The sequence below is a fragment of the Mugil cephalus genome, chromosome 17 (genome assembly GCF_022458985.1).
Source record: "Mugil cephalus isolate CIBA_MC_2020 chromosome 17, CIBA_Mcephalus_1.1, whole genome shotgun sequence".
Taxonomy (NCBI): Eukaryota; Metazoa; Chordata; class Actinopteri; order Mugiliformes; family Mugilidae; genus Mugil; species Mugil cephalus.
This window is the reverse complement of record NC_061786.1, coordinates 6897562-6922205: the sequence shown is the minus strand read 5'-3', so window position 1 is coordinate 6922205 and position 24644 is coordinate 6897562. Positions and strand designations below refer to the sequence as shown.

At 41.7% G+C, this 24644-nt stretch overlaps 3 protein-coding genes across 4 annotated transcripts; 2 read left to right on the top strand and 1 right to left on the bottom strand.

Annotated features, from left to right (window-relative positions):
* Positions 1 to 1646: 1646 nt before the first annotated feature.
* syf2 (SYF2 pre-mRNA-splicing factor) lies at positions 1647 to 15887 on the top strand. 2 transcript variants are annotated; one of them, XM_047611922.1, is made up of 8 exons: positions 1647 to 1768; positions 7033 to 7192; positions 9433 to 9525; positions 9770 to 9895; positions 11279 to 11396; positions 12688 to 12778; positions 13322 to 13420; positions 15441 to 15887. In XM_047611922.1, exons 2-8 carry the CDS (start codon positions 7181 to 7183, stop codon positions 15604 to 15606), a joined length of 705 nt encoding a protein of 234 aa, XP_047467878.1. In that variant the 5' UTR covers positions 1647 to 1768; positions 7033 to 7180; the 3' UTR covers positions 15607 to 15887. The 2 variants fall into 2 exon arrangements, with proteins under 2 accessions (XP_047467878.1, XP_047467876.1); XM_047611920.1 differs by lacking the exons at positions 1647 to 1768; positions 7033 to 7192 and adding an exon at positions 9069 to 9141.
* Positions 15888 to 17644: 1757 nt separating this feature from the next.
* Positions 17645 to 20935, bottom strand: rsrp1 (arginine/serine-rich protein 1). The gene is made up of 5 exons (XM_047610688.1): positions 20707 to 20935; positions 19621 to 20251; positions 19334 to 19512; positions 18093 to 18167; positions 17645 to 18002 (listed from the first exon to the last, which is right to left on the bottom strand). Exons 2-5 carry the CDS (start codon positions 20228 to 20230, stop codon positions 17844 to 17846), a joined length of 1023 nt encoding a protein of 340 aa, XP_047466644.1. The 5' UTR covers positions 20231 to 20251; positions 20707 to 20935; the 3' UTR covers positions 17645 to 17843.
* A 1000-nt stretch (positions 20936 to 21935) lies between these two features.
* mgst3b (microsomal glutathione S-transferase 3b) lies at positions 21936 to 23714 on the top strand. Its single transcript, XM_047610689.1, has 4 exons — positions 21936 to 22290; positions 22415 to 22537; positions 22776 to 22848; positions 23385 to 23714. The coding sequence occupies exons 1-4, from the start codon at positions 22165 to 22167 to the stop codon at positions 23483 to 23485; spliced, it is 423 nt and encodes a 140-aa protein (XP_047466645.1). The 5' UTR covers positions 21936 to 22164; the 3' UTR covers positions 23486 to 23714.
* Positions 23715 to 24644: the final 930 nt, after the last annotated feature.

Sequence of the window (24644 nt, the reverse complement as noted above, 5' to 3'; positions counted from 1 at the left end):
ATATGTAAAAACAAACTAACTTCCTCCCCACCATAATGAGTACCTAGTCACTATCATAACCCATTCCCACAATATAATGCATGTCTCTTTTTATAGACTGAATTCATGCATATTTTATTGATGCTGTTTTTGTTTCTTGACTTAGTGACCCTGTTTTGCACTTTGGCAGCTCTGCTCCTCGCAGCCGTATTTCTTACTTATTTTTGTATTTTTACACCTCGTTCTTCCTCTGTCTCCAGGCGTGGGTGTAAAAGGGACCGCATTCCCAGTGGGGACAGTTAAGTCCCTCGCGAGGGGAAGCAATCAGACCCAAACCTCCAAATGATGAGTGTCGTCTTCCTTTCTCCCCATCCGACCAGAGCCTGTGTGAGTGGTGGTTGGTTTGTCCCATCCTCGCCACCACACTCTGGGCTGGGGTTCTCCGCTCAAAACCCACATGCCTGAGCTGGAAGGGCTGGGATAATGAGACGCTAAGGGGACAACAAAGGCATCTGCCCCTGCGCTAAGTCACATCGCAAATATGTGTGTGAAATTCCCAACCTCAAATACAGCATGCAGAATCAGAGTTTGGACTGTGACACTGTTGACTGGCAAATTACAGACGTTGGTCATGGTAAAAAAAAAAAAAAAAAAGATGATTTTATAGAATATCCCTTGCTAGGACACATGAGTGTACAGTAGCAATTTAAAAAATAACTGAAACTATAAATACTTTCCATTGAAAACGGTTTTTCAGGTCCTTCTAATCAGCGCGGAAACTATTTCCATTTGTGCGCCATTTGGTGAGGTACCATGAAGGAAATGAAATATGGCATCTAATATTTTTATACATTTATCATAAAATGCTTCAGTAATGCTCCAAGAGCAGGGGTTGGGAAACCGATGCACGAAAAAATCCAAACAGAAGTGCATGGACGATTTGTGCAATAATTAATCACATATGAAATAGAAATTAGAAACATCCAGTCAATTCACCAATCATCACAGAACCACCAACTCGCGCCACCACCCTCCACTGCCTCTCTGCTGTTTGATCCGAGGCCCATGTGTTCGCTTAGCTCCCCCCTCCCTAAGCCCAAGTGCCCTCTTTAACCCCCTCCCGCCTGGCGCAAGAAGAAAGGCTGCATCTAAACACAGTGCCGCGTGGGCCAGGCCCAGCGGGCATCTTGCCATGCGTACATTTCCACATTCTCTCATCGCCTGCGCTGTGTTTCCTCTCCGGGACCCATACATCAGCCGCTCACGGGCTCCCTTTTCCGCCTCACAACGCGACTACAAAGCCGCGGGCTAAATGACAGGAGCGGAGACGATGCGCGGCGTGAGAGGGGAGGAAAATGAGCCGGGGCTGGATACTCACCATGGCCGCGTTGCAGCGATCAAGCAGAAATAAGGGCACAGTGTTCTGGTGAATGAAAACGTTCCGCTGTATCAGTGGGTGCCTTACAGTGAAACCGTGTGAGGGTGTGGATGTCGTGGCAGGCTGCCAAGCTGGAAGCTGCAGGCCTTCTTAGTAGGGCACAAATTGTCACATGCACCAGTGGCCAAACCCAAACCACCATGACCAAGGCTGGAAGTGACATCATTCTCTATGGCTTGGCAGGCGAGGATGATGGCATTTTAATAGCGATGGCGTCGCACTGGAGGGAATTGCCAAGAATCGGCTTAGCGGCGGGGAAAAGACATGGGGGCGAAATGAATGACATGAAAGGAAAGGAAGGATTTTGTCCTGTTCGTCAAATGATTGTTAACTGATTGCGTCTCCACCCGGGTAAGTGACATGCAGATGAAAGGCTGTGTCCGTCCAACAGACTGAAATGTCTTACATAAATTCTGCCTTTAAAACTTCATGTGAGCGCATTGAGAACGACAAAACAAAAGAGCACGCAAACTACCAAACTGATAAGCTACTGTATGTTCCTGTCAGCCCAGAACAAATTCACAGCGGGCCTTATCAAATGGACCAATTTCACACCTATTTCAGACTTTGCTCCGAGGGCGCTGAACGTCTCAAACGAATGATACTCCCACAGCATCCTGAACGTGTGTGTTTATAAACAAGACTCAATATTATTGTGATGTCTGAGCTGAATTCGATAGATTCCTCCTCTGTCAGTTGTGCTTCCGCTGCAACACGATCCGAAATTGCATTCAGCGGCAACAGGAGACGGGCGCAGCTCGTTCTCTTTGTGCCGTAGCACTCCTGCTCCCTCTCTAACTTCATCACGGGGGGCCGGCCGGGGCTCGCGAGGGGCCACGGGAGACTGAAAACACCCCAGTCCATTACTCAGAGTGAGAGGCTAACCTGGAGTTAAGAGTGTCTTGGCTATCTCCATCAGAATCCCGCGTCTGGCTCGAAGCGTTCCCTCTGAGACTTTTGGCTTTAATGGACTCTGCTAAACGCATTCTCTCTGTATATTACCTTTAGGATTGCCCCTATCTGGTTTCTATATAGTCTGTTTACACACGGCTCGTCCTGCCTAATGCTCCCTTTTCTATTCCCTTATCATCCCCCCATTTCTGCAAATATTCCTCTATTTTTCTCTCCACATTCCTGCCTCTCTGTTTGCCCTCCTTTCGCGATCCTCTTATTCCGAAGAGGCTTTAAAAAAAAAGTGGACCTCCAGTCCTAAATTTCCGCCGCCATCGGCCCGCTCGTCCCAGGAGGGTCAGATTATAGCCTGCATCAGGGGAAACACCTCATTCATTCACACACGTAACCCAACATCAGACTGCAGATCGTCTGAGGCTGAGGAGGTTCATTGACTCCGGAGTATCTGTCATTGTTTTCCCCTCCCCTGTGCAGAGGTCCCACGTGTGCGTCTGGTTTTAATGACTGCGAGTCGCCCACAGACCCGTTAAAAGTGGATAGGCCGAACAGAACCACATTGGAAATTTTTGCACTTTAAAAATGCTGTGTTTTTTTTTTTTTTCAGCTCGTTCTAACAGCAGCAATTGGTTTTGTCATTAATTGTATTTGGTTGTCATGGTTTGGTTGTGTGCCATTGCTCTGTCCTCCTCTCTTTCCTCATCTGCCTCTAGTTTGATTCTGGTCTGATTCATCGCTTTAATATTTGGATGCTGTGCTAGCCAGCCTGGTTCCTTTGGTTCCTCACCTGCCCACCAGCCGTCTCTTCAGCGGTTCACAGCACAGCGTTGCAGCCACCATTTACCAGGATGTTGTGTCCTCGTACCTGCTCTGGCTATTGACGCAGCTAGTATCCGACGTTCCTCTGTTTTGGAGGGAAAAGTTCAGCGTTGCTGAGATGATTTCGGAACTGGCCACAAAGCAAAATCTTACAACACGATCTCAAAGGAAATGTTTGAGGAACAATAAAGCAGAACATATCTGGGTATATCAGGATCTCTATACTATACTTTACCGTTAATGTGTATGTACTGTCATGGTCTATTTTGTAGCTTTGGATCATCTGCATCACGTTCACTGAGTTTGTGCAGCTGTCATAAAACTGTAGATGTATTCATATGCACAATTATATATGTCAGAGGTAGAGCAAAGCATTTATAGTCGCTGTGCAAGGAATATACGGTGAGATTAAGAGTGCTAAGAGACCCGGTGAATATGTCAAAAGAAGATGTGTTTCTTTCAAACCGTTGCAAATTCTGCCTTTACATCATTCCCAGGGGAACGGGCTCTCCACCTTGGAAATGACTAAATTAAAGTGTTCTGCCTCACAAAATCAGTTTGTGCATGAATATAAAAGATCTCTTTAAGCCCCATATAGTTCAGAGGAGATGTCATATTGTCCAGGAAGAAAGGGCTCATTTATCACTCGGCAGTTCACATCGGTGGCAGCGTTGTTGTTCTTGACACTTGTCCCATTTATTTATTTATTTACTTATTTGTCTGGCACTGGCGTGTTCATCATCAGATTTAGAATTAGATCACCGGCGTCTCAGACCCGAGATGAAAGGAGTTTTTTTTCGTTTTTTTTTTCGCTGCGCTAAACAGATTGTTCGTTCTCAGACGACAAATTTAGCTGGGAATAACGCTCACTTTTGTGTGTGTGCGTGTGTGCATGCCTGCATCTGCCCGACCACGCGCATTCTGACAAGTGTGTGTGACTGTGTGAAGTTATTTGATCTGGCAGCTGATTCCGGGTGTCATGCCAGGGACAGATAGGGAAGACTGTTCGCCTCGCACAGCTGCATGTCCAGAGGCTGTTGACTGGCCATCCCTTATCACAGCCCTCTACAACAGCGTATTGTTTGGCCAAGTGAGAACTTCACTCTCTCATTAAGGTCACTGGGTAAGAGGATGGGAACGCACAAGCGGAAACCCATGACACTTCTGGGCCTCGCTTAAGGGAAGACACTTGTGTTGAACTTGTGTGTGGGTATGGTGGTGAATGGATGCTTTACAGCAGATAGGGAGCCCAGTGCTTTCATCATGGGTGAGAACTCAAATCTACTAGTGGTTGTGGCTGTGGGAGACAGGGACGGGGTTGCTTGAGCAAGAGTAAACATGACAATGTGGCATTTTTATTTAATATTATCACTCACATTTAATGGGACTGTCATTTATGGTAAATTATGAGGGAAATGGCTCCCTCTTGTGGCGAACGGGAGTTTAATGGGTTAGATGAGATGGGGCTCCAGCCGGCGCCCGTCATTGTTTCACTATTATACTCCTCAGGATGAACATCTCATAAACACTTTCCTCTGACATAGTCCCTCTTGGCCCCACTTACCGGAATCAACTTTTTTTTTATATATTTTTATTGCAGCCCTCTGAGTTTATATTGTTGTTGCACTTTAATTTTGATCAGTAATTATGATCATAAAGTTTGTGGATCAGTCTGAGTTCCTTTGGATGACAACACAGGAGACATCTGTGTGCCCGCAATGTACAGGCCGTGGAGCTGCTCTCCCTGTGGTTGCTGCTAGTGGAAAACCCATAATGGCCTTTAATTGGGACTTTAATTGTGTGCGGTGGAGCAAAAGCATCGACTACAAAACTGGTGGTATTGGAGTGCATACGTGCCGTCTTTTGTGTGAGCGTGTGTGCCGCTCACCAAATCCTCTTCCCCTCTCTTAGCCCCATGAACGTCCTCAGTTCAAATCACAGCAAACAGCACCGTGTCAAATCCCATACGTCATGATCTGCATGATATTAGCATTCCTGTGCCCGCGGGGGAGGCTGGTAATTGTTGAGTCAAGCTCAGTAAGGGTACACATACACTGTCTTTTGTGCTGACACAAAGATGTATTTGGTGTGGGGCATTTTGCAGCGACTCCCTGTCCAAATAGCTCCATATTCACATATACCCTTTGGATATATATTTAATGGCTGCTTTGAAATCAATAGAAAGCATTTGACTGTTAGTGATGGCCCATAATGATGTGCTGTAAGGAATGTCTCAGCTGGAAATCTGCCTGATGACATATGACCCCAAGAAAAATTGCAGTCTCCTAGAACATGTATAGTTGCAGCAATTTAAAAAAAAAAAAAATTTTGGCACACTCTGAAGTCATCACCCGCTGTGTTAACATAGCTGCTGCCCAACACGGACTACGCGGCGTTGGCAGGCATGTCAGAGAAGGGGAGGGTTCGGAGGAAAAAGAATGGCAGTGCACGTGTTGAACACACAGCAGCAAATAAACAAGAGCAGGGGCACGCGGGGAGGGGCGGAGGGGAGAGATGAAACAGGCCGGGTACTGCCTGTCATGATTACGCTGGCACCAGTGGTAACATTTGGATGAGACGGAAAACAGGACGCCATCTTTTGTTCCGTTCTCGTCTGCGAGCGCCTCGGAAGCCCGCTCCCCGTGCACGCGCGCGCTGGCACAAGCGAGGCGGGAGCTCGCGGTTCCACTCCAGCGACAGCGGCCTGTAGTCAGGGTGGCGACGCTTCAGGAGTAGCTCCTCGTACTGGAGGAGCATGTTTGTGTTGGCCCTGAATTAATAACTTTTCATTTAGTGCGGAAATGACAGGAATAGTAATTAAGGAAATGGAATGATTTTATTGGCCATGATGTTTATATTAAGTTCCAGATGTGAAGCAGCTGCCTGCTCAGTGAGAGCCCCTGCCCCCCCAATGTGCTATCTGGAGGAGCTCTTATTAAGAGCAAGATAACAGCGCCAGTCAAATGTATGCCTATGCACAAAAAAACATATAGTGTCTCAGTCACAGCATGAAGCAAACGGAACCAAAATCACGTCTGGTTTGATTAATGGGAAGCCGTTACGCAGCACCATGAGGCCTGCTCTGTATTTATAAATGTGCCCCAAAGTGCAATTTATTTGTAGATATAATGTTACCCTATTTCAGGCCTGATTTGCCTGACTGGAAAAGTTAATATTAAGGAGCGGTTGTCGGGGATTTTTGGGTGGCCCGAACACATGTGAGATCCATGTCGCGCTGCACTAAATTTTAGTTTCCTTTGAATGACTGAGACAGCTTTGCTGAGATCCTAACATTGGTTGTCACACGGAGAGTTTGGATTTCAAATTGAGAGCGAACCTCTGAAAGTTATGAAGCTGTTGTCAGCTCGTGACAAGCACTTGGATGGAGCCGAAGAGAATAATTTTCCTTTGTCTAGACCAAAGTGCTGTTGCAGCAGTCTTAAAGTTATGATATTGCTCACACATACTGTAGGTCCACAGATATATCAACTTTAAGGCTGTATACAAGGGGCATTTTAATATACTTGATTGCTCTAAAGACACTATATGACATAAAGAAATGAGGGCTGTTAATGCAAGTAGAAAAACAAGCCTATATTAACAGATGCTACTAAAGTTTAACTCAATCAGTTTACATGAGCCACATGGGTGTTATTTAAAAGTACAATTTAAAAAATCCAAACCTGTATGTACAGTGTGTTAGACCTGATCCTGTTACAACTGAAAACTTCAAGGTTTTGCAGACAAATCCGTAGTTTGAAGTTTTGTTAACGTCAGTGCTGTTAAATCTGACACACCATCGGTCTTTGTACTTGACATGAATATTAGACATTAAGATTGTGACTTCATTGTTCCTTGGTAACAAGCTGTTTGTTCGTTTCTTTCAGTTGCCACTGAACAGAAAGCGCAACATGTTGAAATTTCCAGAGAAGCTTTGGTGACGTATGCGAACACACGAGTACACTGTGAATAAGGTGTGGACGACATCAACAAGGAGAGAATCAGCTGAATAACAGCACGACACATCACACAGCCATGAGACACAATGTAAACTCTAACATTTGTTTAGTATTTAAAACTCATATCCTTAAGTCTCCTTTCCTGTTTGTTTTGCAATTCGTCTTTTCACTTCTATTGAATATTTTGATTAAATACTGAAAAAATGCTACTTTGCTTTATTCTCTTTCCATTTCTCTCTCTTACTCATTTCGGGGTTGTTCATTATGAAGATCCCTGCCCATTACTGTAGCCAGTGATGTTTTGTTCTGTTGTGATGTGCTCCCATCTGGTTTCCAGTGAAAATGCATCACTCCATTAACATTGCCTGTGATCTAGAGGATGCTTTAATCTAAGACTATAAACTCCACTTAATTACATCCTCCAAAAGAGCTCTATTAGTATAATGCAATCAAACAGGGAGCTCATCCATTTTGGCAAGTCAAACATGTTCAGATGGCTCTTGAAAATGTTTACTTTCGCCTTCTGATCAGATCATAGAATCATATTTTGAGGTCGTATGTACCAAGCCTTTGATTGATTGTTGTGTTTTTTTGGGGGCGGGGATAACATGCGTCGCTATTATATATGCAATTCCATTTCTAAGCAGTTAAAAACGACCATAGCAATTGAGTTTAAGAGAGTCTAAACAGACTCTCTGTGCGGTACACTGATGACTTTACGCTTGACCTTTCATGCCTCTCGCTTCATAACCTCCAGTCATATTCATAATCGTCATCTGTGTGTGTCATGCCAGTTTCCATTAGCCTAGCAGTACATTTCAATGAATTAAAACTTCAAAAGGGGGCAAATGTCCTGGCTTAAAATGATACACAAAGACATTACTGTAAACTGCAAGATGCCTGGCAATTACGTTTGCCATGGTGACATGATAAAAAAGAGCCAACGTGTACACAACTGATTCCACATTACAGAAATAATTAGGACTTTGTTGTGGCGATACAACAGGTTTATATCTGTTTTTAATAACATGGGAATGACAACACCAACTTGCGGTTGTCAGACAGGATGACTCCAACTAATATCAGAAAGATCCTGGATAGTCTTTTTAAAGTTAAAGAGTATTGACAAGAGATTCAGTCAATGAAAACAAAAAAACACCATCAAAGAGACAGTAACAGCTCTACGTGTATGGCTGGATAAAATTTTAATAAGAAAAAGAGACTATAGGAAAGAGAAAACATAATAACATCAGAATAATAGTTTTTCTTTTATGGTCATCATCAGTAGTTAGTTGTAGTAGTCAGTAGTTGTCCAGTGTAACTATTCTGTTATATGGCATAACCAGTGAGTGCACACCAGTAATTTACAATTCTTGTTTGGTAAAGATGAATAAAGTAAATCCAAAGCTGACATACACATAAAGTACATTTTTGTTTAAAATATCCTCATATAACTTACATGTATTCCCCTTTTTCATGTTACTTCTATTTTACTCATCTGACATAGAGCACTAAATCTGTCAGCTGAATAAAATGACAGCTAAAGCTATGGACAAGGTGTTTCAGAATGGATGACACTGGTCACTGTATTTTACAGAAGAGGACAGTTTAGAAGATGAGTAAAGGTTTAATGTTATGTGGACAAAATAAAAACAAAGGCCACATAATGAAAGGAAAAATAATCCCATTAGAATTAGAATCTCTGTACTGATCTGCATTTATCTCGCTGGGCAAAAATAAAAGCGTCATAAATCAAGAGAAAATATGCTGTTGCGGAAAAATGGCTTATAAAAGGTTATCCCAGTCAAAGTACAAAAAAATAATATATAACCATTAAAGCACAGTATACTATGGCTTATGTAAATATTCATTTTCTTCTTCTTTGGTTTATTATTTATTAGTAGTATTATTGTTGTAGTTGTTGTTGTTTTTAATATGTGTATTGCGTGCGCATATCTCTACCGTAATATCCGGTAACGATTTGAACTTCCGGTCTTCTTCCGGTATCGTAGAACAACAATGGCGTCGTGTAGTGAGGTTGGTGTTTTAACTGGAAATTACAGAATTATTTCGAGAATGTGACATATTTTACCCGATAAATATTATTATTTTTAGGGTTGTATTCGTTTCTTGTTGGTACGCACTGTCTATCTGTTCCCTTGCTGTTTATAATCTCTTGTTTTTGTGCGAAGCTAACCGATGCTAGCATAGGTGCTAATCACCGTTAACACGTCGCTGTTATAATTCGTCTTATGATTTCGGTTGACATGTCAAGTTCTTTTTAAAGTGTTTTCCATATAAAATGCCTACTGTCTTTATTTGTAACAGTCTGCGACCACTGAAGAGGAGCCGACTGAAACTATGGCTTCGGAGAAGAGAGAAGCGAGACTACGAAAATTTCGAGAGTTACATTTTAAACGGGTGAGTTGTTGTCGCCCATATTGAAGTAAAGTCCTGCTACAGAACCCAACCCCCGATTTATAGAAGGTTTCCTATAACTTGTTGACTGGCTAGAGACACGTCTGACACAAGCAATAGAAGGAATTATGGTTTTAGTAGTATGATCATAATTGTATCTGTCGGTAGGTGACCATGTGGATCTTCCAGATCGACCCATTCTGATTTATTTATTTATTTATTTTTTTTGCTTTATTTTCCACTGCAGAACGAAGCACGTAAACTGAATCACCAGGAGGTTGTGGAGGAGGACAAGAGACTGAAACTTCCCACTAACTGGGAGGCCAAGAAAGCCCGGCTGGAGTGGGAGCTTGCTGAAGATCAAAAGAAAAAGGTGTGTGTCTGTGTGTGTGTATATATATATATAAATATATTTTTTTTTTTTTTTTCCTCACAGTGTGGCACAGAAATATTTTCAGTTACATGAAATCCTTCAACATATTTACTTTCTTATGCTCAAAGTGCATGCATGTATTGTGTGTGTACATAAACTCAGACGTACCTTGGAGGTAGAACTGGTTCATAAATGTTATTGACAGTTCTGCTTTAAATTCCTTCATGACTGGTGTAATGTCCAGTTTATGTTGAACGTGTTGTGTGATCATTTGTGAGGATGTAGTTTGTGTTGCTGTCAAATTGAAGTGAATTAAGTACAAAAGTGTTTCTTTTGGCCTAGTCCATTGACTAAAATAGTCAAAATAATGGAAACGTGCCAGTCCATTTCAGTTGTACTATAAACCACAGCCTCCAAAATGAAAACACCTGAATGACAACACCTGATGAAGTGCACATTTACAAACTTCTGGTAATTAAATTCCTTTACTGTCCAACCCAAAATGTCTTATAGGTTGAAAACTGAACATTTCCAAGAACAACAATGTTCGGAGCCATACAATTCTGTATTTATATGATCGCACAATTCTGACAGCGATTGGATTATGTGCTTGTCTTGCGCAAATAAGCTGCCCTGATTGGTGGAACAGTGTCATCTCAAGATCAGTGGATCGCTGTATAAACTAATGAATAGTTCCACAAACTGAAGAAAGATAAATCTTGAACAAACCTGCCAGAGAACTTTACTGAATCGTTTTCACACACCATAAATCCATGAGCTACATGAATTGTCAGTGTATGTACAACACAATATGTGCATGAACTACGAGCACACAAAAGCTCCCTGTGTGTCTGTGTTGTAAACTTGAAGCAGCGATCACGGTGCAGATTTAATTGGGTGATGGACAAGAATCTCAGTTATACAGTGCCTAAAACCTAAATTTAGCCCTGAGTTGTAATTAAATAGAGAAATCTTAATGTCATATACAGTAAAGCCTGGTTTATATTTGCGCTGTAACCTGATGTGTTCCTCTCCTGAAATGTAATTACTCAGTGGGGTGGCACAGACAGCAACAGCTGTGCTTTTTCAGAGATTAATTTTACTTGCATATCTTAGTAGCTGGACATACACAGAAAATCCTCCATTGTTCATCCCCCTCTACACCAGTTTGCATTGATTTCAATAGCTGTGTTGCCATTACACATACATTCTCGTTCAACTTTTATATCGATATGTCTGACAACCCACCTCATGAGAGCGTTAAAACGTTTTAGCGATACTTGAGAGGTTGTCTCCATGTTGTTTCTTAAATTAATGAAAAAGAGAAGCGGATGTAATGTGTGACTCTGATTCCCGTGATAAAATATAATATTCGACTCTCAGGAATGTGCTGCCCGTGGGGAGAACTATGACAGAGTGAAACTGCTGGAAGTAACAGCTGACGATGCAGAGCGATGGGAGAGGAAGAAGAAGAAGAAGAATCCGGACACAGGATTTGCAGGTTGGCAGCCTCCCTAGAAACAGACTCAGATTGTTTGCAGTGTACTCTGTGGTTACATATGCCTAATAAGAAATTAGACAGATCGCAAATTAGGAACAAGGGCCAAGTGGTTTTGACAGAATGCCCCAAGCAGCCCTGGTTCAGCGCTAGTTCAACTTCTGGCTGATCTTTGCTGCACATTGTTACCCTGCTCTCTTTGTGTCTGTTTCTGCCGCATCTATTAAAGGAAGGGAATGTAATTGGTAAATTCAATAACTACATTTCAAAACATAGTCACCTTCATCACCTTCAATTAAACATCACATTTTGTGTTTCTTTACCTCAGCAGTTCTGTGCATGGATCAGTCTTTTCATCATGAATCAGCAGAAGAGATGAGGCATAACTAGACGCGTTACTAGAGTTTACTAGAGTTCAGGTTGCGTTAAAGAAGGTGCAGAGATCATTACACTAACATTACCACTGTCTGAGCCACCAGCACATATTCAGTTACATGACAGACGACAGAAGTGACTGTGTGAAATAAAAGACTCAAGACGAGAGCGTTATGTAACTGTAATTAAAGAAAATCTAACTTGATTTGTGCTTTTTTTTTTTTACCAGTTAGAAGAGTAGGTTCTTCTGACCCTTGCATTACATCTAATGAGATTGTCTAACACTGTCTAATGCACTGAAATAGACATGGCTTAATGACTTAAATTTAGAATCTTTTTGTGCTTATAGTTGCAATTTGAAGCACGATTGGAGTCATCTGTGATTAGATCAAACAGCTTTAGACATGCCTAACCCTACTGTCACGCTATTCTTTTACTAAACCGTAATTTAATAGTGTTTCACTGTAAGAGTAAATAGTCTTACTGTGCTGTAGCATGTGATTGTTAATCAGTTCCCGCTTCTGTGCTCCGCTGTGAAACGTCTGTATTGGAGATGACACTGTGCAATTCCTACATTGTGGTCAAGTGTGCAGCAGTACTGACTGCATGTAAGGACCTGGATGCTAATCACCTCAAACCGTTCCCAATTTAATCTCCTAAAAAAAAAAAATGACTTGCTGTGTCTTCTAAATATGGCTGCCATCTGTTGCATCAAAACCTCCCCTGAATTAAAACCTCCGGGGAGGAAAATGATCACCAGAGGGTCTTTGAAAGAGGAAAGGGAGGAGCAGAGTTGTCTCGTCATCCCTCCTTAACAAGCCGCGGGTTGCGTAGCTGAGCCTCGTGCCTGCTTGCTGTTTGTTCCGCTAATTATGACTCTTTTTTTCCCCCCTTCTCACACACGCACAATGGACTACAGGTTATGCCGAGGCCCAGTTCCGACAGTACCAGAGGCTCACCAAGCAAATCAGACCAAACCTGGAGAACTACGAGAAGCAACGGGAGGAATGGTGAGCTGAGCCTCTGTCCCTTCTTCCTTTGCTGTATTTGTACGTTCTTTATCCAGATAAGCACACGGTTCAACATGGGAAGAAATATCCACTGGCATCCATTTTTGAAAATGTCTTTAACAGGGCTATAAAAATAAGCCATGAAATGTCACTGCTATTAAGACCGTAGCTGTGAAATCTTCTCGTCAAGTAATATGAACTGTAACTAGCCTGTCTAGAATTCCCCCCTCACATGTTCACAAAGCATTTTCTATATGTGAACTGCATGTATGCCTCATTTTCCCTGGGTATAATGGGGAAAAAACATAACGCGTGCATGCCAGGGTCAAAGACGAATCGAGTGCCTGGAGGTTTTTCATCTTTAGAAGCTGGACATGTTGAACCGTGAAGGATTCACCGTCACATTACGCCCTGAAGCCACATCATCTTCCCTCATTAAATGTTCATAATCACAATGACGCAATAGAAAAGTCAGTTTAACTATATCAAAATGAGGATTATCTGTGGTTGTGCATTGCTAATTCTTTTGCTGGTGCTCTACAGCGGTGAGGACTTCTACCCCACATCCAATAGCCTGATCCACGGCACCCACGTTCCTACAAAGGACGGCATTGATCGCATGGTGGAGGATGTTGAGAAACAGTAAGTCACACTCAACAGACCGTAATAATCTCCTCTTTTTCTGAACCTCAAATAATTTTATCTCGGTCCCAGTCTACCCGTTAAACACCAGCCTGACTCACTGGGCAGACTGCTCAGATAAAACCCCCTGTACCGGCTGGTGCCAGTAACAAACAAACAGATGCGAAACCACTGGATTGAAATGAAACACAGAAAAACAGCACTATTTAGCCTCAACCTTGGTAACTGAGATTGAATGCTTGGACAGAGAAACACCAAACAATGAATGGGTGTTAATAGCTGGATGTAGCCAGGATCCTTTTGGTTTTCATTATGGGGCAGGTTTCAACCAACACAGAGGAAAAAAATGAATTCACTGCATCATAACAGCCTGACGATGTGATTGGCTTGATAGACCTTTGCTGTGATTTTATCAGTTTCCAACTGAGTGACCCCAGACGTGGACACTAGTATTCTCCTAATAATCCAAATAGTAGCTTGATCAGAATAAAAAGACCTCATGTAAACCTTTGATGACTCCTTCAGTAGGAAAATATAGTCATGTAAACGCTTAATTTGGGTTGGTTCTTTTTATTCTTTTAAATGAATCCAGTGGGGCTTTGCACATGTCAAAAAGGTTACATGCTGATTGCTGTTATGGGATATGTAAACACACATCTAATTGGAACCTAATCACAGCGGTTACAGTCAGGGTGAGGAGGTACATCCATGAAAACGTAGCCAGTGTGTGCACCAGGGCTGGTCTGATCTAAGAAACCAACACCAGAGTTTAAATCTCAATGCAAGCTGCTGTAAACAGAATCTCTCTCTGGTAATTCTGGTCCAAGGATCCTCCCTATGCCTATCCCTCACGAGCCCTTGCGTGAATTATGGGCGCGGCTTCCGGTTTGAACCAGAACCAGTGTTTGTTTACATGTTAACTGCTCAAACGTGATGTTACAATTCCGCTGTGTACTAACCTAGAGGGACGGGGATGACATGAAAAAGTGTCCAAAGATAACATACAGTAGCATTTTTAGCTACTCTCTTAAATCTGTACCGCCTGTAAGGCAGTGAACATCTTAAAAGCTCTGAGGAGCATCAGTACCTACATAGCAGTAAGGATGGTCACATTTATCATGTAGATCAAGATTAAAATACTGCATTAACATTTTGTTATGTCTGTACTGAAGTTAAGGTAATACTAACACTACAGTGTCCTCCACACACACACGAAATCACACCTGCTGATGTTCTTGTGACACTGCTGTCAACCCTTGGTGACCGGCTTCTTTTTTCCTCCCATAACTTTATTAAAAATATTGCACATTTCACAGAATGTTTCACATTAAATCCAGTAGTGCAAAAACTAAAAATACAAACAAAGTTGCCAAGATAAAGAAGGAAAGGGCAAAACACGCTACATTTTATACGTACAAATTACATTTCACACATGGTCTCAGAGTCTTTTTGGTCGTCTTAGTTTTGCAGGCACTGATTGATTGTAAGTATAATTCAAAGTCCTTGTTAAACACTGAAAAAATCGTCAAGAAATGAAAAGAATTAAATGTTGCCAGCGACCAGTGGCTCACTGCCTGCTCACAGGAAGTTGCATCCATAATAAAGTGGATAACACGGTGTACAATCAATATTGGGTGTGAAACCTTTCTGGAACTGCTTCAGAAAGGAGGACAGTAGTTTATATTTGGGGTCTTTGAGTTGTTCTTCATGTGAGACAGCCTTAAGCACAGAGATGCAACTGTGTGGGGCATTAAACAAGGATTCAGCTGAGTATGACACGCAACAATGTTTTGAAGATCCAGTGAGTCAGGAGTAGGAATTCACACATTGACAGCATTTTGTGTACATGTATGCATGTATTCCATTGCCATTCTGGTTTCCAAATTCAAATACATGACCTCAGACTATTGCCTGTAGCTAATTACTGTTATTTGATATGCCTCAGACAGTGGCAGCGCTGGTTTATAAACCCCCACTAACTTTTTTGATTTTTTTTTTTTTTTTAATTTGTTATTGTCAGGATCGAGAAGCGTGCCAAGTACAGCCGACGCAGGGCCTACAACGACGACGCCGACATCGACTACATTAACGAGAGGAACGCCAAGTTCAACAAGAAGGCCGAGCGTTTCTACGGCAAATACACGGCAGAAATCAAACAGAACTTGGAGAGAGGTACGGCCGTGTAGGTCCAGTCACCTCACTGCTTCGCCGCTTCAGTTTAGTCTTGGATGCACCTCTTTCTTCTTGCTGTGCGTTATTTTCAAGCTTAAATGGAGTGTGTATTGATAGACATGTCTCTAAAGACATTCACAGAATCCTGAGGTCATTTTGGGCAGAAATACAATGATACAATGATCTTGTCATATGTAATATTTTGGTGTATTCTTGTACATTATTAGAAGTTTAAACAACTCTTATTATTCTTGTTTTGTTTTTTTTTAAATAAACCACTTCCAATTATCTTGCACACTTGTTGGTTTTTCTGTGGGTTGGCTGCGTGTGGTCTCATGACAAAGAGCGTGAGAATGAACTACCACTAACAACCTTCGAACCCCCGGGCATGTTTGGAAGAACGTGTCAGCCAAAAAAATGTTTCAGTGGAGGTGCACGGAGAGATAAAGACCAACAAACGGGTAATTCAATTTACTCGTTTATCGTCTGCATCTCGGCACTAACTTGCCCAAAGCTGCGACATGACCAGGGAAGCCTTGTGACTGGAGAGGAGACATGCAAACAGGTTCCCATGCCGGCCGACCATTGTGGCGTCTGAATAATGGTGGCATTGCGCCCTCTAGAGGGAAGACGGATACACGCGTCCCCGTCTGTTTTAATCAGGCCAGTCCCCTCAGAATACCTTAAGGAGATCTCCTCAAAGGGGCACGGAGCAAAGACGCCAAGGTGCATGTTTATGTTTTGCTGGTAGAGGGTAGCTGCCTTTGATATCTGCACTGAAGCTCTTAGGGAGTGGATTAACCCTTTTGGCTTGTGATACTTTTGTAGTCTTATCTGATCAGCCAGAGGTTATTGGCAGGGAATAAGGAACAACTGCATAAATTCTCTGTTGTGTCTCTGGTAGTCTGACACCTCTGATTCTTTTACAGCCAACTGCCAGGTAACGCAGTGAATGTGTTATTTTTAAATGCATTTAAATGCATTTAATTAAATACTCCTTATTTTTAAAATAACAACCTGGACTAATAAGTTATGAATGACAGGAGAAAACTTTTCTTTCCTGGTGAAAAAAGCGTGCACAGAATTGTAGCTGATCTATATCAAACAAACAGCATCTAACACAAAGACCTATTGTGTTATATGTATTTGCATGTGATATCTCCCATCGCAGTTATTAATCAGAATTACAGTTCAGTTTACAGCAGGAGACACGCAGTCTGGCACCCAGACATTCAATACGCTGTGATTCTACCTCTTTCATTACACTATTATGATACATATCAGAATATCAACCTGATTTAAATTTATCACTTCTTGGTGGATAAATTAGCTATAAATTCACTAGTATTTTTAACCACTGCCAAGAAGCTGTCGAGGACAACACACACAACACGCACACAAGCTCCAGGGTAAGTAGCCACAACAGCAGGATATTATCAAGCTGCTCAAGAGGGAACATGCTCAGGGTTTGTGTTAGCAGACGGCAACAGATGGTCGATGATAATCTGGGTTCCCACAAGTAACCAAAAACAAGAGTAATGATGTACGGTTATTAGCAGATAAATTGTTCAAAGCAGACAGTTTTAGTTTGCACAGTAGGAAAATCACTCTTTGAGACACTAGTGATGGCTTTGTTGCATTCAAATGTCGACAGTTTCTTCATACTAGACGCACCAAACAAGCCTGAAGGGTAAAATGCTCTGGAGAAGCCTCTTGAGAAGAATCCCATCTCTTACCACGTGATGTAGAGAAATGCTGACACCATGTGGTCAAACTGGTTTTTACTTCACACACATCACAGCAACAGATCCAACGCCAACTTCACCCGTTGCTACATGTATTCACCATTTTAAGTACTCATCTTCAGGCTGCAATACAGAACTTGTACTTTACACTAAACCTGTGATTATTTTTAATTACTACACCATGTAATCAACAGGTAGAGTCCACTCCACAGTTGTAGTCGAACAGAACTGCAGGTGCTCTCATATCCTAACAAGATTTTATTTTGAAACTTCAGCAACCTTCAAAAACAAACCGACACAAACAGAATTTCTTAATTAAATATCTTTATTGAATCTATAAACAGCACCATACACAAATGGAAAGAAAATAATCCCACCTGAACGAATTCTTCACTTCTTCCCACTTAAATCTTTAACATCTGAAAGAAAACACCAACCATGAAATGATTGATCACGATATGTACAAAATATTTACAGTATTTACACTGCCAGCGTAGGCTGCCACACTAGTGTGACGCGCTCGAAGTGTGTTTGCGTGCGCTAGAGCTCGGGACTGATTTGACTGGAATCCAGTGGCCATAGGGCTTCCTGCTCTCATAGCTGTCCGCTCTGGCAGTTAGCCGAGCACCAGATGGAGACGACGCCGTTGGTTTCGCCACAGAGTTCTGTAAACAAGAAATTATTTAAATGTTAGTCAACATTAACAGAGAAATGACAAAAACTCAAAAATATCCTTAACATCTTCAATCGCTTACATTCATGCTGAAAGAGATCATTTTGCTTCTTGGGGACATCTTAGAGCTGGACACTTCAGGCTCCGCCTCACTGCTCTGTTTCAAAAAGACAGGACAAATGGACAGTTAATCACGAGTGTGAAACTGTTTGTAGAGTGAGCTTTGACAGTTTGCGAAGTTCGTTTACACATATTACATGTGCCATTACTAAAATTGTAAAGCATCTCTGAACACATAACGGTATTTAAATGTTATCTTCAACAAACTGCAGCTCTCATGCAGCCCCTCCCAACCACTTAATGAATACTTCAAGGAAAGACCTCGAAACAGAATAACACAAAAATGTAAACAAAAAGTCAAACAAATGTAGAAGGTTGTCTTCTCTGTCTACAGTGGCAGAATGATGGTGACGCATGTTTCCCAACCCCTTAGCACACGTCTTGTGTACCAACTTATCTTTGGCATACGGAGAGGAGTTCTTCATCTTTTTTTAGTTCTCTTGACAGGAATAGTCACTATAATGCAGTCCACACGCTCTGCGCTCCATCAGCGAGTGGAGGATTCTGCTAAATAACAATGACCCATTTCAACTGCAAGCAAAATACATTTGTAGTGTCAAAATTCTACTTCCTACACACACAGTATATGAAGCTGAATTAGTAATACAATATCTGAATTCTTTTATCAGTGGATTCTATGTGTGCAATTAGCAACTGTATGGAAAGTGTACATCAGGTCTAAATGTGAATTAATTTGTGTTTGTTGAGCCTCTACTTGATAAAATGCACAATGTAATCATTTCAAGAGTCGTCAGTCAACCTTTTACGCAAACACATATTGTCGTCACCCAAGTCACATGACAGCCCTTTTATCCCAGGTGCCGATGAAGGAGACCACTGTCATGTTATCTATGAAGACAGGAATAAATACAGAGAGTATGTGTGTTCCCTTGCGGGTCCAAAGGTTAACACAAGACACAAATTCAACACAACAAAGACCTCAAACTAATCAGACAACTAAACTTTGATAAATGTGACAGCTAGGAGCAATAAAAGTTGAAAATAGTTTTTACACAACGATCAGTGTATCGTTCTGTAATCTATATATGGAAAACCAACTATTCCCGAAATTATCAACGCCCCTTACCTTGTCATTACATCTAGTGGGAGCAGAAGAAAAACACTTTAATGCCTTAATCACAGTCTCCTCTTTAGTGTGTGCTATGTTCCAGTTAAACTGGACGTTCATTGTCAGACACCCACCTGTGATGCAGTCTTTTCAGGGCCTTGCCTCACCCTTGCCAGTGGTTCTGGTGAAAAACGTGTGGATTCTTCTGACTGCTCTGAAAGGATCGGCTTCACACTCTCAGGAAGTTCCAGCTTCTCCACTCCTAGGATCTTCATCGCATTGACCTTTGCAGTTTTGAGGAGTTCTCTTTTATCTGGAAAACACAGAGAGAAGCGTTAATCACTCACATGATTAAAACATGGTACCAATTCCAAAGTAACGACAAATGTCATTTACCTCCCATTTTATCTAATCAACTCACCTTGCAAGCTCAGACTGACAGAGCGTACTGGGGATCTCGATCTGGACCGGCCCCTGTAGGATCTGGATGGGGATCGGGAAAATTTGCATCTAAACCTGCTCTCGGCTCTTCTGTAGCTGCTCCAGCGGCTGTAAGACCTGGAGCGGGACCTGGAGCGAGACCTGTAGCGTCTGCGGCGTGAATATCTGTCGGGCGAGGGTGAGCGGCTGTATGAGCGAGAGTGGGCCCTGTAACGCCGTGGTGGAGAGGCGCGGTGGCGTCCGCGTCCATATCTGCGATGGTCATCACAGCGACAGCGGGAGGAACGTCTGTGGCATCGAGGGTGAGAGCGGGACCTGGGGTGAGAGCGAGACCTGGAGCGAGAAGAGGATGAGCTGCTTGAAGATGCAGAAGAGGAAGATGACGACGAGGATGAGCTGTAACGTCCCCTGTGGCTGCGACGTCCCCTGTGAGAGCCAGAGGAGTGGCTGCTGCCGCTGCTGCTGCTGCTGCTGGTGGATTGAGATCGGGAGCGAGATGAAGCAGGGCTCTTCTGATCAAAGATCACATTGAGACCGTCACTCTGACGAGCCTGGGCCATTTCAGAGTGAGACTGTGTTCCCTTGGCCATTGTTTAAGTTTCTGCCTCGGGCTGAAATAAGAATATTATGTGCATGAGTAAAAGAGAAAAGACACACTGATGCAGTAAATATTCTCTGCTAATCATAGCTGCAATGTATCCGCAAATGTTTTGGAGAAATCGTTTAACAATATTATCGGTTAGAGCGTGTACACCCAGTTATTGTTGCATAACAACAGTTGTTTTCTCAATGCTGCCCCTAGCGACCAAGTCAACGTTGCGTAACTTCAACGGCTGGAAAGTACTGGAAATTTCCAGAATGACGCATGAACGGCCAGACGAGCTAGCTTGACCTAACGTCCGCTTTCACTCTTGATAAAAGGCCATGGCTGAACAAACTACAGTAAACCTTGCAGTTTTATAAAAGTAAAAAAACAAAACAATGTCAATAACCGTTGGCACACAAACGTAGAAATGTAGCGTAACGTTAATGTAGAAAACAAAATAATGCTAACTCTTGAACTTACCAGGTCGACTGTCGTTTGAAACCTTGTTCTCAAAAACGTTGACGTAAACGATTTATGTATGTAAAGGATATCGTCTCTCAATTTTATCAGAAAACGATAGTTCAATAATATAGCTGAGAATTACTGAAATGTACTGACTGAAGTCAAATAATTTCGAAAGCGCAACTGCGGTTTCCGTATCGAAGATGAACGTTCAATGGTCGTCCGTGGAATGAGAGCTCGGAGGAGGCGTCGTTGGATTTTTAGCTCGAATCTTCCATTCACGTGACGCTCGGAGCGAGCCGAATGTTTTGTAACGACTCCGCTCACAGGAGCCATTTCGCCACAGATTAAAGTCCTTATTTTTAGTCCTCTGCAGACTGATTTTCCCCCCAAGGTGATACCGCTATATGCGCCCTTACTATCGGTTGATGTGTTAGAGGATTTGACGTCGAAGAAGTTTGAGTAAATCGATTCAACATTTGTCTCGTCCGTTCACTGAAATTGTAGTTCAAAAGGATCTAATCATCCAAGAGGAGCTTAGAAACGCAGCAGAGTTTTTTTTTTGGTTGTTTTTTTTTTTATTAAAAAGAACATTCATTGTTGCAGAACATGTTCAACGAGATTTTATTTTACAGCTCTTCAAGATGCTCAGTGAAAAAAACAGCATTCAAAAGGACAAAAGAAACGCTCGTAAAAAGGAAAATATTAATTACAATGGAATTGTACGGAAAACAATGTAAATATTCGACTGTGCAATCGCAAATATGGATATGGAATATACAGTTACATGTCTAGTTCTGTTCAAATCATGGGTCAGAATGTGGTGGGCCTATTCACAAAAATATTGTCGTCTTCACGGCTACTGTGGAAGCCATTTCATACAGTATGTTTCATGTTCATTACGGTGCATAGTGACGATAAGAACAGCATGCATAGCCTACTGTAGAGTTTGCACACACAGAGATGCATAACGGATGATTTTTATCATTTTTTTCATCGCAATGTGTGTACAGTGATCTGCTGCAATTAATCTTTTGAGAGAAGTAACACTAGCATAGATTTTGCAAAATAAAACAAAATTGGTTAATCAGACAGATGTATAGATTTAAAACTTGTCCTGCGACCTGTGACTCAGCTAGTTCATTCACCCATAGATACGTCATTCTGAAAATATCCAGTACTCTCCAGCCGTTGCACGCTATAAAAACATGTTACTATTAGAGCTTTATGAGGGGGAAATGTTCACGTTTACAGACTGAACTTGAACATCGACTTAAAAAGATGTCGGTGGAGTAGCCCTTTAATTCCAAATAACGAGAGCTGTAGTTGGCACGCGATCTCGCGATATTTATCATAACCCCGTTTTCTGTTTACTTGGTTACATCCTCATTCGAGAGGGAATTTGTCATCGCGACTTGAAGTCCTCCGTGCTCAGCTAACTTCGAAACCTGAGGGCTGTTGTACTATCAGTCAAACATGGGTGTACTCGCCGTGTTACCGCCCGACTTCGGATATGTCATCTTTACTTACCTCTACAGCTGGTTCATGCTGACGTATTTGGGAGTTAAGGTTGGGGCTGCCAGGAAGAAGTACAATGTCAAGGTAGTTAAAATTTGATTTTTAGTTGATAATAATGAAAACTATTTGGACACAAGTTAATATTTTACGCACAGGAATCGTTTAAATGTGTTTTACAACCTAATCCGTGTGTTGGTTTACTCTGCAGTACCCCACTATGTACAGCGACAAGGAGCAAGTATTCAACTGCATTCAGAGAGCGCATCAGAACACACTCGAGGTGTACCCCCAGTGGCTTGTTTTCCAGACCATTGCAGCCCTTGTTTATCCGGTAATTATAATTCTGCACACTTAATCGTTTCCCAAGTGTGCAAGAATATTCTTGTTATGTACACTACTGCGTGGGAGGGAAAAGCAGGCCTGATGATCTTTGGCATAGATTGTACAGATACCAAGTGCAAAAGATTGTGTCACAGTGAATAAGCACAATTTCCACTAAAGTGTATCATCCCTGACTTTCTGACAATAATTCTGGTTGTGTTTGTGTGTGTGTGTCTGTTCTTCACTAGCTATCTGCATCTGTGCTGGGGGCTATTTGGGTGACCAGCAGGCTATCCTATGCCTGGGGCTATTATACTGGAGGTAAGAACAATGATATGTGTATGTAATATTGAAGAACAAAATCAATTCTTGCAATTTATAATATAATATAATATAATATAATATAATATAATATAATATAATAAAGGATTATCTTATAATAAAATAGTGATTGGGTCAAAGTGGGGAGTATAAACAACAATATTGCTGGTGTTAAAACTACTAATCATGTCATTCTTGTAAGACATTAAACTCACAACACCTTATTACATTACTTTCAAAAGTGCTGCAGCATTGCAAGATAAAGGCTTCAGTAAAGGTGTGTCACAGTTCAGACTGCAATCTTGTCTGAGCATGTTTATTCCACCTTCACCTAGTTTTGTTTAATCATTTACATACAATACTATGTAAGCCAGAGGTTACTTACTCGAATTTGAGAGGTTTAAATGGTGGTAATTCTTAAATAATGTGTATTTAGAGCAAATAATGTTCTGCCTTGTAATGTATTAACAGCAAGATATTGATTTAGTCCATACTGTATATCCTAAAACAGCAGCTGTTGTCCTGTTTCATTTCAGATCCAGCCAAGAGGATGAATGGTGCTTATGGCTACATCGGATACTTCGGAGTAATCTTCCTGTCCATATCAGTGGCCTTGCAGTTGCTTGGACTCTTTTAAGATGATTGTCAGCTTGTGTTTGCTCGCCTGACTGCAGTACACTCATTTATACCAACTAGCATGGTATGTTCAGATGTATGAATAAAAAGTATCTGCGTAGTTCTTTAAATGTTAATTTCAAATAACGATTCCAATGTATACTTTGTGCACCACTAACTTGATATTCCAGTATGTCAATGTGGACTCCAGAACTAATAAAGTACATGCTGACTCATCCTACAGACCCAAATGCTTTCTGTGTGCTCTGTTTGTAGTTGCAGGTATTACAGTTGGTGAATATTAAAGGAGGCATGAAGGCCAATGTGTCTCACACACACTATCACAGGGGCAAATCTCCAATCTGGCTTTAAGAAGATCTACTGGTTAAACGACAATACAAGACTGTTTGTTGGTTTCTGTTTTAATATAACCAAATAGATTTACTTTTTTTCGTCAAATAAGCATATAATATTTCATTAGGGCCACGGGGCAACGCCCGAGGCACTGTTGTTATACTGCATGTTTCTTATTATTATTTATTTTTCCTCTTCCTCCTCTTTTTCATCCCTCAACTCGTCCTACAGCTCAAAAAGCTAATTTGTCCTACAGCTCTTTGAGTTATATATCAAAATGTGCAGTTTGATCGGGAACAGTGTGCTATTACTTGTCTGTATGAAATACGAATTTTTTGCGACCAAAGTCGTGAAAAACTGGAAAATTTCCCATTGAAATGAATGGGACGGACGAAAAAAAAAAAAAAAAGCAAAGGTCTATGGCTCAGGCATACTTTCAACTAGAGGCTTCATTTAAATCATTTGAACTTTAAAATGTAGACACAAGTCTTGTGTATTGGTGTATTAATAAACGTTTTGATAGGTCTTATAGTTTTTGATCAATTACTGTTCAATGACCATGATCATTTTTGTAGAAATTCGCGCTAGAGTGCGTGACATCATCAGCCAGAGTGAAGGCACGTGTGTGAAACTGCTTGAAACTTTTCTCTTTCCACATTTGTTCCAGCCACAATTTAGAAATTAGACACGTGATTTTTCCCACGGTTGTAGACAAACTTGTTCTGTCTCACAATGTGCCCGGTAAAGCAATGAGACGTACAGAATTTAAACAGCGGGCCTCTGTTCACAGTCACGTCCCTCTGTGTTCTCGATTGACTGTAATGCAA

Excerpts from the sequence above, each read along its gene's own strand:
- syf2 (XM_047611920.1), top strand. Across the intron at positions 9,896-11,278 it reads CTGAAGATCAAAAGAAAAAG|GAATGTGCTGCCCGTGGGGA; the intron begins GTGTGTGTCTGT and ends TTCGACTCTCAG. Across the intron at positions 13,421-15,440 it reads GTGGAGGATGTTGAGAAACA|GATCGAGAAGCGTGCCAAGT; the intron begins GTAAGTCACACT and ends TGTTATTGTCAG.
- mgst3b (XM_047610689.1), top strand. The coding sequence starts at position 22,165 with ATGGGTGTACTCGCCGTGTTACCGCCCGACTTCGGATATGTCATCTTT. Across the intron at positions 22,291-22,414 it reads GGAAGAAGTACAATGTCAAG|TACCCCACTATGTACAGCGA; the intron begins GTAGTTAAAATT and ends TTTACTCTGCAG. Across the intron at positions 22,849-23,384 it reads CTGGGGCTATTATACTGGAG|ATCCAGCCAAGAGGATGAAT; the intron begins GTAAGAACAATG and ends GTTTCATTTCAG.
- rsrp1 (XM_047610688.1), bottom strand. The coding sequence starts at position 20,230 with ATGGCCAAGGGAACACAGTCTCACTCTGAAATGGCCCAGGCTCGTCAG. Across the intron at positions 18,168-19,333 it reads CTGAAAAGACTGCATCACAG|AGCAGTGAGGCGGAGCCTGA; the intron begins GTGGGTGTCTGA and ends TTTTTGAAACAG. Across the intron at positions 18,003-18,092 it reads TGATCTCTTTCAGCATGAAT|AACTCTGTGGCGAAACCAAC; the intron begins GTAAGCGATTGA and ends TCTTGTTTACAG.